This window comes from Aptenodytes patagonicus, chromosome 6 (assembly GCF_965638725.1).
Source record: "Aptenodytes patagonicus chromosome 6, bAptPat1.pri.cur, whole genome shotgun sequence".
In the NCBI taxonomy this organism is placed as follows: Eukaryota; Metazoa; Chordata; class Aves; order Sphenisciformes; family Spheniscidae; genus Aptenodytes; species Aptenodytes patagonicus.
This window is the reverse complement of record NC_134954.1, coordinates 18,823,281-18,842,207: the sequence shown is the minus strand read 5'-3', so window position 1 is coordinate 18,842,207 and position 18,927 is coordinate 18,823,281. Positions and strand designations below refer to the sequence as shown.

Below are 18,927 nucleotides of genomic sequence, written 5' to 3'. Positions count from 1 at the left end.
AAGAATACCTAGTGTCACTCTTAGTGCACTGTGCGGTGGTGAAAATGTTTTCCTCTTAGCATGTTAGTTCACTAAATTCATCTATCACCTGGGAACCCTGGAACTACAGCTAATCATGGTAAGGCGAAGGAGATGATAGTGTGCAATAGAAACGACTGCTGCAAAATTCAAGCATTTTCATACTAATAGGCTTTTAATAGCTTGGGCATTTTTAGCAACAAATTTTAAGATCACTGGTTCAATATTTTATCTCTAATGCTACTTCAAGTGTTTTTAGATTCCTTCTAGAGTAAAGACCCTGAAGAAACAACATGCAGCAAGTTTGATACTGATGTAATCTATTTTACTAGAAACAAGATAGGAAAACTTCAAGCATATGGAGCGCATCCAGCTGCTACCTCACTCACAAGTATTCTGAAACCGCTGCAATTGCCAGACTGGCATTAGCATCTTTGTTCGTCACCTCCCCACAACTTGGTGTCCAGTAGTAATGCTTCTTAAGGCCATGGGAGAGCTCTGCAAGGTGAACATGCCCATCCACTTCATACGGTTCCACGTCCGTACAGTTAGGTTTCAAGCGGCCTGTCTGAATTAATTCTGAAAATGCCTGAAATGAGTAAGAACAAGAATCTGACATAGAATATTCCGCTTTGACTGCAGTGAAGGCTCTAGAAGAAAACACACAATAGGCAAGTACTTGATCATTTCAGTATGCTGCTGATGTTCAGTGAGTCTCATTACAGCACCACCGTATTATAATTATTTGTTAAAAAAACCAGAGTAAATCAGGTATCTTGCTCACGAATTGCTGTAGTCTTCCCAAGGATTGTAAAAACAAATTAGAACAAACAAAAAACAACTCTCTTAGAAGAGTTCAGAAGCAAACACTTACCATACAGGTGGCTTCATCAAATTTGTTCCCCCAAATGTAAATATAGGAAAGGTCCATGTTTGTTTTCATTGCATCTGAAAGAGCTACAAGTCCTTTGCCACTTAAATTGTTGCTTACTACTGACAACCTAATAAACAGAGAAAATAGTTACGCAAATGTGTGCCAAACCACTGAATTCCCATCTCTTAGTTAAAACTAAGAGTTTAACTATGATTTATTCTTATTTATCATTATATATTGTTATATATCATATACTGTATGTATATTGAAATTTTATATTTGTTATTAATAATGTAATTATTCATTTGTATCAAGCCCAGTCGTACTATAAAATCTTCTTCAGGTTGCTAAAGGCAGTTTGGACTACAGACTTGTACTATTTCGCAAGGCATTTTCATGACTCGTGCAGCCAGGTTGTTCACCATTTAGTTCTTCAATGTCGGTGACTTACTGTGTGGTGGCCAGGTCTCATCTCTAGTCTGCTTTGAAGCCCAAGCCTTGGCACTTATCCAGGCTAAGCTTTGATCTTGTGGAGTGGCAGTTATTTTTATATTAGTGAACCTGGAAGGCTTTCAGAGGCACCTAGCAGCCGCCACCTCTTCAGTCTGCTACTTAAAACTAATGGCTTCAGGTAACACCTTTGATCAGCTTTTACATCCTGCCGGCGCACGGTTTAATGCGGGCTACAAAATACACCCTGATGGAGAGATTACAGCTCTTTTGGGTTCACACAGAAGCTAACTTAGACAGAGGATTTTCTTAAGTGTTGAAGATCAGAATCAACAAATATAGTGCCTTATCCCTGCATGGAATCTGATTATCTTAAAATTCTGAAGATGTACAGCTCTCGGTTTGTTTTCGTTTGTGCACCACAGGGACCTATGCTTTAAAGATGCAAAAAGAACTAATAAGATCTAATTGCCTTCCCCCCTCCTTAGAATGACTGTAAAAGCTGTGAATCACATGTAAGATGAACCACTACAAAACTGATCTAAGCGTCAACCCCAAAAAACCCTGAAAAAGAAGAATAAGCATATGTCAGGCCACACAGCAATGGTTACAAGATGAAAAAAAGGAAGTACAAGGAAAAGGGGATAAAATGAGTTACGGGTAGGCCTGGCGGTGCAGGAAGGTGAACACGAGGCATTAGCACGTGGGATTGAATGTCATTTCTTAGCCTAGTGTTTGACTCCTTTAGCTCACGTGAAGCTACAGGGGACTTACTTCAGTTACCCAAACACAGGCCTCCTGTGCCATCTGACCTGCCTGGTCTCCAAGCTGCTGGGCTCTGAAAGGACCTGTGGGCCACCTGCCAGCGCCCTAGGATGTCTCACAGGTCTTGCGGCATCTCCAATGGTGGGAGACGCCTATGCTTAGGCAAAGGAATCCCACCCAATCCATCATTCACATTTTTTTTCCTGAGAAAGAAAAATGGACTAAGAAGTTTGGAACCTCCTGACTTCTAATCTGATCGGTAACATGAAAGCACACGGTTTTGCTGTCAGTTCAGCCACTGCAAAGTGCGAGCTTCTTATACTCTGAATCGTTACACCTGCAGTCTCTGGGGAAGTTACGTAAATACTAACGCCTGAAGAATCCTGTTGTACAAAGCCAAGGCTTCACTCAGGTAGATGGCTCCATCATCTTCTATTCGGTTTGCACTAAGGTCTAGGATTTCCAGGGTTTGGTTCCGTTTTAGTAGTTCTCCCAAAAATTTTACACCATCACAGGTTATTTTATTACTGAAAGAGAGAGGCACACATTTTTTTAAAAGGGTGCTAAGAAAATGAGTGTCTAATGTTAGTCAGGGCGATGTCACGTAATAACTCTTACCAGCTAAGATCAAGGTATCTCAGGCTGGAGTTTTCATACAATGCCTCACACAGTCGCTCTACACCAAAATTTTTCATTTCGTGCTTGCACAAATGTAGTTCCACAAGAGAAGAGTTATTTTTCAACATCAGAGCTACATGAACTGTGGTCTCTTCCTAAAAACATACACTCAGTTTTTATTAAGCTGTACTTTAGGATAAGATATGGTCTTGCTTCAGTAAAAGGGAGATGCGCAACTAACAGCAAGATTTGGTTGTCAGTAGTGTCCTATTTTGTATATTGCAGCTTGGTATTAAAAATAGCCAGGAAACAATATGTTATGATAATGCTGAACGTAAAAAAATAAAAAATACCAGAAATATCTTTGCAGATTGACAGTACTATATACATCCCTGCAAATATCAGGAGCATCAATGTTTGAATCATTGTCTAATCAGTTTCCCTCCCAGTCATTGCTCTTAAAAAACTGAATGTTTGAGTCAGTCTTCACTAACGTTAAAATATTTTGTCATGACACTAATCTATTATTTTATAAAAAGAAACAGGATTGCTATGGGAAAAAATACATCCTGTCACTGTAACACAAAGTAAGTTCATTTTGAAGTTGTCACGTTTAGTTAAGGAAATAACTGAGTGAATACTGTGAGTCAAAAATAAGGCAGCAACCCAGAGGCCTCAGAAAATGATAGAGTTGAAGGTGGGAACAATGGCAAAGAGTCTCCCACAGATACAAACCAGGCCCTTAATGGCCCATATTTTCAAGAGCAGTAGTTTAAATTTATTTCTAAAACTGGGTTTAGGCAGATCAAGCCCTGTCTTAGTGGAAAAGAAACAACTAAAATCTGTTTAAACTGTTAAATTCACCTTTGGGAATTTAGGAAGATCTGGCCTTCGTGACAGTTTAATTTCATTATCCTGCCATCAGGAAAACACTGTACCTATCACAGACATCTGACAACAGCTGCCAGGCTGGTGAAACCACCACTGCAACCAGCTCTATAGCCAAGACTTCAGCAGGGCGATGATGCGCAGAAGCTGCATGCCTGCAAGCAAAAGCCCCACAGCTCTGTGTGCCTGTGCACATCCAGTGGCCTGTGGTGCTGCCCCCAGCAAACACTGCCTTGCAGGTTCTCTTTTCGGTGCTCAATTGTTTTGGAGGGTTTGTGTCTTTTTTTTGGCTAACAAATGCATCATAGGTTTTACATTAACGAGGTTCATTCACTTGTTAAATTCATGCTTCAAGTTCACATAGTGAAACAACAAAACCACACAGCCCAGTGAATATGGCATATTGTTGAAGTGTGCCTTTCTTCTTTAGGCTGCGGGCTCTGGCAATTGCCCATGTATTGCACTGCTCAGATAAACAGCAGTCTTTTGTTCTTCCCCTCATTTCCTGCTAAACAGCATTTCTCCCTCAGTTTGCTGAACGACGCATAAAACTCTCTGTGTTGTAACAGCAGAAGGAATACTTGGTTCTCCAATACCAAGCCCTCTCCATTAGCCCATTATTTAACAAATGCATATGTACCAAGAAAGAAATTTTTTAAAAATTAACCTTCTAGTTAAACCGGGGCAGCCTGTGACTGCACAAAACTCGGCACAGAAAGAGGAAAAGAGTATTTCTGCAACCATTTACTTCACTTCGTAAGGAAACCCAGAGCGCCGTGTAGTTCAGCTGTCCATAATACATCAGTACTGACTTATGCTTCTCTCTTTGACCGAGCTGACACTACAGTCTACTTACATACCTCTTGGCTGTATAGTAAAGGACGATTTAGGTTTATTGCTTTAACTGATTTGTTCTGAGTCAGGGCTGTTGCTATTGCTATTAGACACTGCGTACCCTGGAAATGAAAATAAATAAACTCTTTAGAGAAACCTGTCCAACGTCTAGATCAAGCTACCAAATTACCATGACTTCTTAGAATCGATTGTCAGAAGATCAAAGACATCAAATGGGCTCAGATTGGAAATACTATTATTTCTGCCTCCATGTACTCTGGAGTGATGCAAGTGCAGCAGGCAAGTGCTTACAGACCCCATGTATTTTCTGATAATACCAATGCCAACTCCCTGTGCAATAATAGAGTGGAATTAGGCTAAGAAGTACAAATGGCCATGAAATTTGGCAACTCAGAAAATAAAAAGCAAGAATAATGCATCTCAAAGATACTTGTCCATTTAATTGATCCTGTATTTTGGTTGTCCTGATTTATGAATTAAAATCAGCTTGTGTGTGTTCCCTAAGGTCTTTGGTAAAAGTCTTCGGTAACATTTATCCACTAGGTAAATTCATACTAAATGTGAAATAATGTGGTACAGAGTAGTGAGAGTCTAGAATACAGGCCAGTTCAGATTTTTGTATTCCCTTCTCGTTTGCTCACTAATTTATATTTACGTTATTTTCCAATTAGGCTGGTCTACACCCAAAGCTATTTCATTTTAAATCAGTTTTCTATCAACTCCCTACCAAGCATAAACATACTAAGCTTTCAAATAAATCCTACACTGGCTACATTTCCCTTGTTTATGTTTTCATAACACCCTTCACCGTTTCTGAGAAGTATTCCCCCTCTAGTTTAGGAGCAATTCTGTAATTCCGGGAAACAAATATAATAAAATTTTCATCTCACCCCAGCTCTCTCCCTGCCTCCAGGTGACACTCATAACTGTCAGGTTACAGTCAAACTTACTCCTTCTGCCCAACATACACTTCATTATCTCCTGAAAAGATGAACACTCTTAACAGGAAGGCTGAGAGTGGCCCATCTTCATTTCACTTCTAGCTTGGTTAGAGCATTCTCCCGGAGGGCAAGATACAGGACCAAATTCTCCCAGGCAGGGAGAAGAACCACTTCCACCTTCCGGCCCCTCTGATGTGACCACACAAGGACACACCATCAGTCAGGTGCTGGGACCTTGCACTGGGAGGAGGTTCACAGCTCCAATTGCTACCTCCTGCTGTACCCCATAGGTTTTTAAAAGCCATCCACAGGTTTTTACTGGCTGGAGTGGGAAGCACCCTGCTTAGTGTATTGACCCATTTCTACCCTCCCGATTTCCCCTGTGCACTGCGTAAGAAGTCTCAGCGCCCAAGTCTAGGAGGCGGCAAGTTATCTAAGGTCAAATTGGGCGCCTTTCTACTCAATTCAGCACTCTTGTGCCTATGTCCTTTATGGATCGAGCTCTGATAGGAGCAACAGAGCTATGGAACTGAGTGACTTTCAGGCGTTATAGCACTGCACACTTCAGAAGGAAAAGAACCTCCAGGGAATAAGAAGTCCTTTCTTCAACATGAATTACACAGGACTTACTTAGACAGCATAACAAAAATGAACAGCAGAAACAAACCTTGGAAAATGTGAAAGGCAAGCACCTGAATTCCCAGGGCTCTAGTGGCTCTAATATATCATCAGTTATGACTTCACAGGTGTTTTATGCAACATGTCTTTCCAAGTACGCATTGCAATATTATATATTGTGTTACCTCCAGCTATCACAAAATGTAAAATCAATGACAACAGACGGCATTTCCCCCTAACTAAGCACTGCAGGACCTTTATAATACCCTTGAAAGACTTATGTCATTGCTGATAATTTTACTGGATTACTCACCATATCACAGTCTCCAAGATCCAGCTTCTCTAAGGTTGAATTAATTTGTAGCATTGAAGCAAAGAACATCCCACCTTTGTTTCCTATTTTGTTTCCAGTCATTCTCAAATACACAAGAGTTTCATTCCTCTAGACAAAATAATAATAAAAAAAATCAATTCCTTTTAAATGGCCTGAAAAACAACACTGTTCTTTTTCCTGTGAGTCCTTCTGGTTGTCACACAAAGACAAAACATCCCTCCAGAAGAATTGTTTCTAAGTGATAACACTGACTAAGCAGTTGGCTCAAGCTCCCCACAGTGGAATCAAACACGTGAGAGTCTGGAAGCAAAACTTGAGTGTTTGAAAACTTTTGTTTCTCCCAAGTTCACAAATTGCAGACTCATGAAAATAATCCAGACAGATATTTCTGCCTAAATTGGCAGCTGAAACGGAAATGATATCAAAACCGATTTAAATCTAGTAAGTGTATTTTAAACAATAATATAATTTGCATTATTTTTCATGATCTTTTAAATCACATGACCAGTCAAAGCTCAGTGAAGCCAGTCACCTTCGGAAGGACTACTTGGTGCAGAGTCAAACCAGCGTGTAAGTCTTTGCTGGACTGGAGACTTCACTGGCAATATAAAGTTCTGATCAGAGGTCTAGAAAAGCCAGCATCTTTCCCCTCACCCTCCACAGAATTTCAATGGATATGAAATATCTATTCACTGTTAAAGCCCTAAATGCAATGCAGAGTAGTTTTGTATTTTTAATTCCTCAGTACCACCGTAAGCATTCATTACCAGAGATTATGATTGATTAAGTGATTACAAAACAAGTAGTTCTGTGAGCCTGGTTTCATACGGCTTTTATGTCTTCCACATGTCCCCAGTACCCCTTCCCCTGCTGTGGTACCTCACTACAGCATCTCCTTCCCTCTCCCTCCCTCAATAACACACTCCCTTCACCCCTGGATCCCCCCTGCCTGGCCTGGCAGCAGGAGCCCACGCAGCCAAGGGGCTGCCTGGCTGGTCAGGTCCCGCCGCCCACCCGCCCAGCAAACCCAGCAATCGCGGCCGGGAGGCTGCACAAATAGCTTTGGGGGTTGCTTGCAAGCCCAGTGTTGTACAATCTACTGTACAACCTTAGCGTTTTGGAGGCCTGTCAAATTTAGTCGAAATCAGTTCAGAATTCAAAGACTATGAAGGAGGAAGAAAGAGCTCACGTGAGCCTCATTTCACAAACACAACAAATCTTACACACAAGCCTCATTTCCTTAGGAAACCACATTAAAAATAACAAACATGTTTTTATGCTGCTGCTGTAAGGCAAAGTTTTGGAAACATCTCAGACATCTTGAATCAAGACAAATATTAAGGTCAAGTACAGGCAAATTCAATACAATTTTTTTAAAAAAAAAAGGAAAAAACCTGATGACATTATATATCCTATAGCATAGCATAGCATTTTTCACACAGAAAAATCCAGCTGTGATAGGTGTGATAATTAAGTGTTAATGGCAGCACAGTGCCATTCTGTGTGAAATCTGATTTCTGAAGTCTGCCTTGGGAAAACAATCAATCCCTGTGATACAGCAAAATGCTGAATGGACTAGAGACAGAGGGCCCTTTCAGCCAGCTCTGATGTTGGCAGGACAGCTAGTACAGTTCATCAAAAGCAAAAATATCAAACTAGATGCCATTGTCTAAATCTCCCAGACAAATACTCACGTGGAGTGCTCTCGCTATCAGCTCTGCTCCACTTGTGCCAATATCATTAAACATCAGGTTAAGGTCCCGCAGAGCGGAGTTTTCCTTAGGAACAAACAAAGCAGAAAGCAATGAGACTTTTTTCCAGAGCATGCCTGCATATTTCAAAAAGGAGATGCATCATACACGTACTTAAAACCTCTGTCCTTCACTGCCTTTCAGACAGCCCCTGATTTGGAGAAGTAGTTAAAGAATGCCAAAGTATGTCAGATGATGATGGAAAGGCAGAAAAACATAGTGTGTATGTCCTCATGGGGCTTACAGAGGCCGCCTAGGAACCCGCGTGCTCAGCATGACCAAATGAGGCAGGTGGTCAAGCTCAGACATAGACCTTCAGGTATTTTGTGAACTTAATGGCCCTCCCTGAGCTCCAGAAACACAGGCACTGAGTGCAACTCACCGTTTTCCATCTGTATTCTGGTGCTTACAATGACAGAAAGGCAGCATTAAAGTTTCCTACGTTTAGACCTACAAAAAGACTAATAACAGAGATGATAAAGTATCTAAATCCAAGGCCCTGGCACACTTGACACTACCATTACCTCCTTTGTTGAATTGGACTGTAAGCCTAAAAGCCCCACAGTTTATTCTACCATTATTTCTTCATGACACCCCAGCCAAACGTCTGACGGTTTTCTACCAGAAATTAAAAATCTCCCCAGAGAATACAATCTGAGATTCTGGTGGGATGGATTTGGATGTGACAGTCGAAATGAATGGAATTTTGCCAAACCACTGCATTCTTGTCTCCAGTTTACCACAGATAAATATTATCATAGCCAAATAAATTACAAGTTGCTGAATGATAAACATCATTTTGGCACCTGGAGGAGTGTTGCCATGTGCTTTGCTCCAGCATCAGTCAATACATTACACCTAAGATCCAAACCTGAAAAAGATGAAGAATGAGGAATGTGACAGATGCGTATCTACAATTAACTGACCTCTAAACAAAAAGAAATAAAGATGAACTAAGGCTGAAATCAAGACTGCTTATGTTTTCTTATATTAGCACAGCAATGTCAAACATATATGGAAAAAGCTTACCTGTGACAAAAACAGTATTGCGTAAGACAGAGGCAAGAACTTGAAGATCGTCATCTGTAACTCTCTGCACAGGCACTAGATGATTACTTCCAGCTATTTTTAATGTGATCCCTTTTGTCCATCTGCTGTAACATAAAAATGTAAGCACATGGGGAGAAGGAAAATGATACAGAAAAATGAGTTGTCTCTCCAGATAGGAAGCGTATCCATGCTTGCCCTCACTGATGTGTTTGCATGCAGTTAGCTGCTGCCGCTACCTTTGGTAACGCCATGACAGACGACATGATTCAAGCTGTATCTCAGCACTGTCCTTTCTGATATTCTGAAGACACTGCACAGCTGCAAGACCATGCTTAGCACACATGCACAGAAAGCAGGAAGAAGCAAGATGAGGGGAAGGCAGATGGAAATAAAGACTATCCTGGAGGTTACTTCATCATCTCCTTTTCACTTGTTCCCTTTCCTTTATTTACTCTGTCCTGCCCTCAGGATCAAAACCTAACACAAACCGTTTCACTAGGTTGTATTTTCTCAGGTTTTCTCTCCAAAGGACAATTAATTTTGACCCCAGGAGCATCCATGAGAGGAAGCCCTACCTAGCCATATAATGAGAGAGAATTTGGGTGGCTAATACTTTGGCAGGATTCAGAGACAGTTCAGGGAAGCATTACCAGCTGGAAGCTAACTAGATGCAGCTGAGCCTTTTTAAACAGGAGCGAGACAAAAGGAAGGGAGTTAGGATGACTAGACACTGGGTTTGGCTTCTTTAAGGGACACAAAGGCACCATCCTGTACATTTTTCACTTTTTTTTAATTTCACTGCTTGTAAAGCTGCCCAGAAGGGATATATAGCTACAAACTTCTGCCAAGATGATGTCAAGATGAGTCAAAGCAGAACTTCAGCAGTAAACGCTAAATATGATTTGTGTTTAAGCCTGAAACTGCATGAACTTTCTCATTGTTCAATTCCTTGTCCTGCTATCTTGTTTAAGGCTTTCAGAAGCATCTGAGACACACTGTTTGTTATTTCCTTACATTTTATCATTTTTATCGGCTTCTTGAAGCACGTGAGCAATGAAGGGGTTTTCAGGTTGGCCCAACTTTTGGCAGGCCCGCACATAGTGCTGGTGAAGATCTGGATGAACTGACATGACCTGCTGGAAAACAAAACAAAGTGTTACTGCATCGTTATGGCAGCCTAGCAACATCACCATGGCCCCAAGCGCTGTTGTGCTGGGCTCTGCATAACAATAAAAATGGGCTTGGTCTGAAAAGGGTTACAACTCTTGGTATGCAACACAAGAATAACATAGATACAGACAGACAGGAAAAGCATGGGGAAAAAATGTGGATTTGTGGATGTGTTTCTGATCCACCATCGCATAGGATCTGAGCTAACAGAGAATTAATATTCATAGGGAGGTCCTTTTTCCCTGTAAAGCAGTGGGGCTCCCAACCTCCACAGGCCTACCTGAGCGATCAACGCCTGCACCCTCTCCCCACGTCAACCCGCAGTGACGGGCCCACGGGCGAGCTCTGCCCCAGGGCCGAGCCAGGCTGCTCCAAGGTTAATAATGTTTGGTAACGGAGCCCGTTTCCAAGGAGGGCCTCCCAGGCCCTCCACCAAGAGGGAGCGGGTGAAGGTAGCCAGGCCCAGCCCAGAGCCCTGGCAGGAGGCCCCACCGCCACCCCACCCCTGTGCCGTGCTGGGCCCTCCCCACGGTGGAGGCCTGGCCGCATCTGTGGTGCCCAGCCTCTGCGGGGAGGGGAGTTTCAGCAGCTCGCCCCCGCAGGATTTACTTAGTGGTCTGCCCGTGGTCTCCAAGGAGCCTTTGCAAAAATTTCCGTGGTTACACAGATTAGCAGCTACTTCAAAGGTGCCTGTGCCGGACCTTTCCACCAAATAAATCCTTCTACCGACTTCACTACTGCCCTTATATGCAGGAGGGGGTGGGCTGGGATTGCTCGGTCTCCTGTCCCACAGTGTGTGGGGCTCACACCCGAGTACTGAACTCAGAGCCAATAAAAAAGAAAATACCCTCGTGCAACATGTGAATTAGACTGGGAAGCCCAGCATGGGTCTCTCCCCATGGTGGTCACTCAGTTCTTCCTCCTTGTCCCGGTGGCACCTGGAAACCACCCATCTCTGGAAACGTGACGTCCTCCCGGCGCGGTTACGGCAGCAGAGAAAAGGGCGTCAGGTGGGAGACAACGGACAGCTGCCTCTCGACCTCCACTTTCTCTCTTGTTGTTCCTTAAATGCCAGCTGAAAGGTTTCTTCTGTCCAGACATCAGAGGTCACTCAGGTAGTCGCCCCTTCCCACCTCTTGCTCTTTCGCTATCAGCAACGGTACAACTTCGAGGGTTATCAAATATCAGATTCACTGGCATCTGTCTGGCTCAGAAACCACTAAGTGTTACAGAAGAAGGTGCCACCTTTTTACAATAGGGCTCTTCCATTTTTACAATCAGCATAGCTGAAGACAGATCTCAATCAGTGTTTGTAAATACAGACCTTCAAGACTCAAGGAGGTTGCTTCGGCCAGCTCCCCTGACTTCATAAGGTCACACTCCGAATTTGGCTGTTGGGGCACTTCAGGATGCACTGGGATTCAAAGATATGGTCCTGCAGTATGTACTACAGGATTTGATCTCAATGAACACAAGCAGCTTTTTGCAGGGGTACAACTGAGACTAGAACCTGTCCCTAAATGCTGAATTCTGCCAGTATTTATTTAGCATAGAAAGGTCTTTGAGTACTGTGGATTTTTAATTTTGTTCTCTTCTGAAATTAAAAATAAGGAGCAGAGATGGATGAGTCTCAGCAGAGCCAGGAGGCCAGTGCAGGGGGCACTCACTGCTCCAAAGCTGACTCTGTTGGTTTTGAGGATGACCATGATCAGACTGCACAAGAAATACCAGTGAATGAAGTGCCAGAGAATGAAGCTCTTTCTCCTACATGTGTCACAGACAGGATATTTTTCATTGACTTAGCCAACAAGCAACTGTGAACCATCTCGACGGGGGTCTTGAGTCTAGAATATCTGGAAGAGCCTCACATGGAAAAGAACCTGATTGTAAGCATCTCCAGAGACATCAATCACCTGAGGCACGTGAAGGTCCTCTACTTGGAATAGAATCACATACAGGACATATGCAAAGAACTAGGGGACCTGAAATGTCTTCTGAGCTTAGATTTAGGTAACAATCCCCTCTTGTAGTTCGCTGCTAGTTAGCAGCAAGTTGCAGTCCCTTCGTCAGCTCAGGCTCTATAAAACAAACTTGTACAAAATCCCAGTACAGATCTGTGAATACCTCCATCGTGTTGAACTGCTTGGCCTTCCTGACAATAATCTCAAGTGTCTGCCTAAAGAAATAGTGAACCTGACAAAACTCAAGGAAATTTACCTCCAGAAAAATAGATTTAAAAGTTTTCCCAAGGAGCTTTGTCATATTGCTAATTTAGAAATAACCAATCTGGAACAAAATCTAATCAGTTTCATCCCAGAAGAGGTAGGCTTTTTGACAAACTTAGTTAAGCTATTTTTAGCTTTTAATAACTTATCCTCCAGTCCTCCTACACTGCAACGCTGCCAGAAGCTGGCTGTGCTGGATGTGTCTTATAATCTCCTGCACAAGCTCTCCCTATGTTTGAAGAATCTCACTGAAATGAGAGTACTCAGACTGTCTGCTAACAGCCTGAAGAAGTTCCCACACCAGATCTGCTGCTGGCCATCCCTTTCCCGTGTTTATCTGAGGAACACCGGACTGCACACCGTACCCAGGTCCTTCACCAGATTAACTAGTGTCAGGATACTAGATCTGAGTGAAAATTGCTTTGATGAGATTCCTAAAGGAATATGTACTATGAAAAATCTGGAAGTATTGGCCCTAGATGGCAATCAGATACAGGAGGTATTTGTTCCTTTGTTTTCATTCTTATTTTATTGATACCTCCCTTTTGCAAAATCTAAGTTCTTCATTACAACTGAGTGCCACCTTTCCCTACTACAGTGAGAAGGCATGTTCCACCTGGTATGCGCCTGAGCCTGGGTTACTCATTATCACTGACATCTGAGGATTCAGGCAGGGAGAAAAAAGCAAGAATGTGGAAACACTGACCTTTGTGTTGACTCATAAAGATGAAATACTGACTGGAGGGACTGCTTCAGTCTTTTTGCATCTTTTTCTGTGTACACTGGAAAATAAGAGCTACATTTGTGTAGAATCAATACGTTACAAACTGAAACAGAGCAGAGGGCAATTTAAAAATGGATGTGATATTGTTAATGCCTTTAACACCATTAACATTTGCTGTTCATTTGATAATGAACAATTATGTACCCTAAAGCTGTGCTACTATAAGTGTAACAGTTTTCATGGACATACTAATTTTAGGGCTCAGAATACACCTTCCTTTTTATATAATGCAATGCTTCTTTTCCAAGGAGATTTTCACTTGTGCAATTTTCTTCTGGAAGGTTACATTTAAAGAAGTAATAATTTATGCAAAAGAATCACTTTCAGATTTCATTCATTTAAATTACTCTCCCCTGCACTGTGCATACAAAGGAAATGAAGAAGCAGACTAATGTTTCTGCTAAGAAATAAAATTAGCCCCATAAGAAATCTTTCCAGCAGAGGAAACAACATGGATTTTTTTGCCAAAATTTCCACCATACTGTGAGGTATAATGTTATATTAATGAGCAGAATATTCTGTGTTCATCCATCAACAGTAATGCAGCTCCACAGCATTTTCTTGGAGATTTTTCCCTAAAAACAAAATCCCAAAGATTACTGTTTAATTGACATAATGTATCTTTTTAATGACTGTGTCTAGATACCTGTGGAGGTGAAAGAACTGACAAATTTGAAATGCCTTAGCCTGTCTGAAAACTAATTCAGTATCTTTCCAAAGGAAATCTTGCTCCTGGAGTCATTAGAGAGATTATACCCGGGACAAGATAAAGGAATTAAATTCACAAGTCTGCCAGAAGACATCAGCAAATTGCAGGTAGGAGCAATAGAAGGGGGAAGATCTTGGTCTGCTGCAGCATGGCACTTCCGTGGACTTCAGCTGCTCCCAAATGCAGGGCTGAAGGTTCTCCTAATCTCTTTAGGTACATGGTGCAGCATCAGGCCAGGGCTGTCAGAATAGGAATAATATCAAAACTCAGTGTTTGAAACTCTTGTTGTCTCTTTGTGTTTAGTAGTCATCCCAATGGTAGGTCAGTTTATAAACCTTACTTCTGCACTTACTGATATTCTCTGTACATTGATTAAAAATCAAGCTAAGGAAAAATCCTTTAATTATTAGAAGTTATGCACACGTATTTTCCAGAATCTGAAAGAACTGCATATGGAGAATAATTGTCTGGAGTACCTGCCCGCAGCCATCGGCTCATTGATCCACCTGAAAATACTTGACTGTCGCAACGATCTCCTCAAACAGCTCCCAGACTCTGTATGCCAAATACAAGGTGAAAAATAGTCTGTGTTTGTGGCCTTAAGGACACAAGTACCAGTAAGTATTTTGGAAGAAGGAGGGGGAGAAGGGAAGGAAGGAATGCAGTGCATCGTTCAGGGCTCATCCTGTAATTGTAAGGGAGCCAAATAGGATAAAAGTTAGGAACTGGGAGGGTGGGGGAAGTGCTGTGCCCAAGCCAAGTGGACAGGAGGTCCTGCCCTGTGACCCATCTCAACCTCAGGAGTCCAAGGAAAAGTGTGTTTCCCAGAGCTCAGCTCCAAGCAGACCCCCTGATGTGAGAAGACCCGCTGGGTCAGCACCAGTGACTCCAGGGGAGCGGTGAGGAACCTGCTCTCTGGGGGTGCTCCCCAGCCCAGTCTTTCCATCTTCCCCAGTTGATTGCATTTCTGTGTGGCTTAGTTCACTAGCACTGTTGGTCTGCCAATTAGCAGGACTTTTGAAAGCTGGATTTGGCCACCTGGCTGCCAGGTGAATAGTCTTCATCTAGTGAAGTAAATGCTTTGCTAGGAGATCCTGAGTCCCATCCTTCTATATTTGGGAGCAGACAATTTGAATTTTAAACGCTCTGATGAGATGTTCAATACACACATTCATTACATGCACAGACTGAATTGTTTGTGCCTCATCCATGTGCTCTTTATGGGGAGCACGCAGGAATGCTCCCCATCATTCCTGTTCTTTGTGCTGCAGCTGTTTGCTTTTGTGTGTTCAGGTTTGCAAAAACTGCTCGTTCAGAACAATCACCTGTCCCAGCTGCCCGAGGATTTGGATTCTTCAGCAACTGGAGTTGGTCCTTGTGGATAGGAACCCTACTACAGACCCTCCGATTGAAGTGTGCTGCTAGGGGACATCTGCCATCTGGGAATACTTAGGGGAAAAAAGGCGTAAAAAGGCCATGAACTTAAAGGTAGGGGTGTTAAGAAAGCCACCACAATATACATACAAAGCTGTGTTTTTAGTAATAGATACTTTGCGGAACAACCTACAGGGCGCTCTATGCAACATCAAAAATGTCTTAAACCACAGTTTGCATCAGCTATGGCAGAGCAGTACTTCTATCACTGATCATGTTAAGATAAGATATAGGGAACCATCAGGAAATACAGCACTGGGCATCATTCAAAAAGATTGCAGAAGGTTGTCACTGCCGCGCCAGGTCACAGTCAGCAGGCACAGAACAGCCCTTACAACTTGCAATGGAGCTTTCCTTAGTTTCTTGTCCAGTGGAAGCAGAATGGTTAGTGTGTCTAAAACCAAGGCAGATCCTCTAAGTCAAGGCATTGCTTATAGATGAAAGTAACTGCAGGTGGCATTTTCCACTCTTGCTGACTGTATTTTGACTGTAGAGAGTTGAAGATCCATTGTGCAAACACATTGCACAAAACAATTTTTTGTGTATTTTTGTTTGGTTTTTTTCCCCAAAAGAACATCAGTCTGTATCACCAGTGGGCCACGGAATTAATTTGCTCAGAAAAAATACCGGGCAAGAAGGAAGGAAAGGCAAATCCTCAGTCCTTGATTCTTCTGAACCTAAATTATTCCTCTCTTTCTGTAATGTCTGTAATTTCTTCATGAACTGATGTGTTTCTCCCAAACAGTTCTTCTGAAGTAAAAGGTGACATTTAAAGATATTTAGATATAGTCATTTACTACTCTAATCAAAGGGTCAAAAAGACTACAGTGTTAGTGTCCTCCCTGGTAAGAAATTCCTCTTGAAAAAAATAACACAGAGTAAAAGAAAAGTCAGGTGGCTGGCAGTCTATCTTAGCTGCAAACAGTGTAGTCTAATACAGAATAAAAGGGTTTTCTGGAGACCAGAATCTGCCTGGCTTTTTGCATCAAGAATATCCACCAGTAATACTGTTCCACGTGACTGTTTGCTTTTACCCTTTTCCTCCAGGTAACCAGATTGTTCTTCTCTCTTTTTCAGATCCAAAGTTTGTGGCATGGGTTGATGAATCAAAAGGGGATTGGAACTTTCCTGACACTTAAGAATTTAACGAAAAAAAGAAAGAAGGAAAAGAAAGGAAAAGGAGAGGGAAAAGAGAAGCCTGTAAAAGGATCAGAAGCCAAAAAGTTATATTTGGGCAGTAAACTGCACAGAGCTCTTTTCATTTACAAGAAGGGCAAATGTGAGAAGAGATAAGTGAGTAGGAGACAAGCAGTATTAAAGCATTTGAATCAGTGAGCGTTACAATGAAAACAGATGATTTTTTGAGGTTTGTTTTTGTGTTTTTGTCAACATTGACTCCAGCTGAATCAGGCAGATTCTGAAATATTCTTGAGATGTCTCATTCTGAATGTCTGTCGTCTCAAAGCATAAAGGCAGCTGATTAACTGGAAATTAATCTAATCTGTAGGAATCTGGTGTAATTAAGTGTTCTTTGTTCTGAAACCCGAAGTATTTTACATGCAATTCTTAGAAATCTGTTTTCCAGTCAGTGAGGTACAGCCATATCTAGAGTGAAACAATATTTGTGGCCCCACCTACTAGCAGTTAATTAATGAGTTTTACATTCAGAAATTATCAATACCTTGTTTGGAAATATGGAGGAGGATTCTAGCCAGTCAGAACATATGCACTTCTACCAGAACCTGCATTACCATCCTGTCTTACAGAGGTGTAAAAAGCTGTTTTGTAAGTATTTCTACACTTTTACAAAACTGTTCACTGATGTTTTGACAATCTGTAGTTACAGTATTTTGAAGCTGTCAAATCCTTAGTGTTATAGCTCATCTCTGAGATAGCTTGGTGACAGTTTGTAAAATGTCTGCATATGACAGGCTTATTTGAAAGCAGAGAGTCTGCAGAATGCAATATTCTGCAATGATTCTGGGTCCTGGCATATCATAACAGCTTTGTTATTCAAAAGAACCATGACAAACACTCCTTCTAGCATGCCAAATTTATATGCAACCATGTCTTTCCACAGCACTTTACAGATAGCTGTTTGTCCTAGGCATCTGATATCCTTGTCTAGTTTTTATTCTGTATTGCTCAGTTACGCCTTAAACCCCTCCAGAGTTTTATTTGCAGCATACCTAAAGCACAGAGCTGGACTGGGACCGGCCACTGTGCAGATCCAAAATGCACGAGTGGGTGGGAGCAGAACCCTTTATTTAGTTTAACTGGCTGGTCGGAACCACAGTCCTGCTCTCCCTCCCCTTGTCTGAGTTGCTTCAGAGAAGGTGGTGGTATCTGGAAGGAGGTGGTGAAGGCAGGGTCACTGACACCCAGCTCTTCCTAGAGCTCCACCTCCAGGTAGTGCTCTCTGAATGCTGCGGCTACATCTGCATCCAGGGTACGGATCTTATTTCCGTTTGGCTCTTGAATCAATTGATACCGAAAATCTCATTAATATGCTTGTTGGCCGGAGAGAGCTGGTAGTGCAGAAAAGTGGGGTGGCTCAGTTTTGGTTTTCCATTTTACTACGTAACTGATGCTGTTTTGATTGTGTGGAGGTGTCTTATGAAATTTTTTCACCCTAAGTGAAGGCAAAGAGGAACAGAGAGAAGGATGATTCAGAGACTACCGAGGAGGCAATCACTGGAAGAGAGAGATTTCCAGGAAGATTGGCAGATAGACAGGACATTTAATGGAAGCGATTTAATAAAAGCTTTTTAGTGGCACAACAGGTATGACAGAATCACGAGAGGGCAAAGGACTGAGAAGGGGATCGTGAACAGCAAGCGGAGAGGTTGCTTGCAGTGAGTCCGTACTGTGCTCTGGAGCTGAAAATGAGGAACCCAACTATGACAAAGCGAGAAACCCCAACACTGAAGTCCAGTTCAGTCAGTAAGATTACAACAGATACCAGACATTAAACACGGGCCAGCTACTTTACTGAATTAGAGAGAGAGGTTCAAGTGGGAAAGGAGTGATTCAGAGAGATTCTCACAGAACAGGTAAAGGATCAATTTCCCAGTTGGACCAAAGGCAGATTTGAGGAGGAAAGTCACAGGAAGGCAAGTGATTAAGAGAAGAGGTTGGTGTGCTGCTGTTAAACAGAGATGATGGTACTTCCACATTAGAATAACTCTCCTGGCTTGAGTCACTGCTTGAAAGTCTCTCTTGTTAGCCCTGTATGAAACGGGCTCTTTGCTTCATTTCAGAGGTTGAGGATCTCTCTAGAAAATAACTGATCCCACACTGCAGCAATTCCCTGCTACCTCTGACCAAGACACACCAGTTCATCTCATGTTTCTCAGAGCTGGGGGAGCCAAGTGCACTTTTCAAGTGGAACTGAAACTGGAACCAGGAAGTCCATAGAGACCCTCACATGAAATCATGGATTA

General features: G+C 42.2%; 2 protein-coding genes across 2 annotated transcripts; one reads left to right on the top strand and one right to left on the bottom strand.

Annotated features, from left to right (window-relative positions):
• Positions 1-332: 332 nt before the first annotated feature.
• Positions 333-10,292, bottom strand: LRRC34 (leucine rich repeat containing 34). The gene is made up of 10 exons (XM_076341391.1): positions 10,177-10,292; positions 9,142-9,263; positions 8,919-8,983; positions 8,056-8,139; positions 6,341-6,469; positions 4,474-4,569; positions 2,726-2,880; positions 2,479-2,634; positions 893-1,019; positions 333-607 (listed from the first exon to the last, which is right to left on the bottom strand). Exons 1-10 carry the CDS (start codon positions 10,290-10,292, stop codon positions 404-406), a joined length of 1,254 nt encoding a protein of 417 aa, XP_076197506.1. The 3' UTR covers positions 333-403.
• A 1,659-nt stretch (positions 10,293-11,951) lies between these two features.
• Positions 11,952-16,777, top strand: LRRIQ4 (leucine rich repeats and IQ motif containing 4). Its single transcript, XM_076343290.1, is given in 7 exon segments — positions 11,952-12,352; positions 12,354-13,056; positions 13,984-14,157; positions 14,485-14,630; positions 15,282-15,401; positions 15,403-15,538; positions 16,562-16,777. Coding segments are annotated over 7 exon segments (1,896 nt in total).
• The last annotated feature ends 2,150 nt before the right edge of the window (positions 16,778-18,927 follow it).

Bases quoted from the DNA above. Each gene is read 5' to 3' on its own strand.
- LRRC34 (XM_076341391.1), bottom strand. From the start codon at position 10,292: ATGTCAGTTCATCCAGATCTTCACCAGCACTATGTGCGGGCCTGCCAA. The intron at 4,570-6,340 runs GTGAGTAATCCA...TTTCATTTCCAG, and splicing joins ATCTTGGAGACTGTGATATG to GGTACGCAGTGTCTAATAGC. The intron at 608-892 runs GTAAGTGTTTGC...TACTCATTTCAG, and splicing joins TTGATGAAGCCACCTGTATG to GCATTTTCAGAATTAATTCA.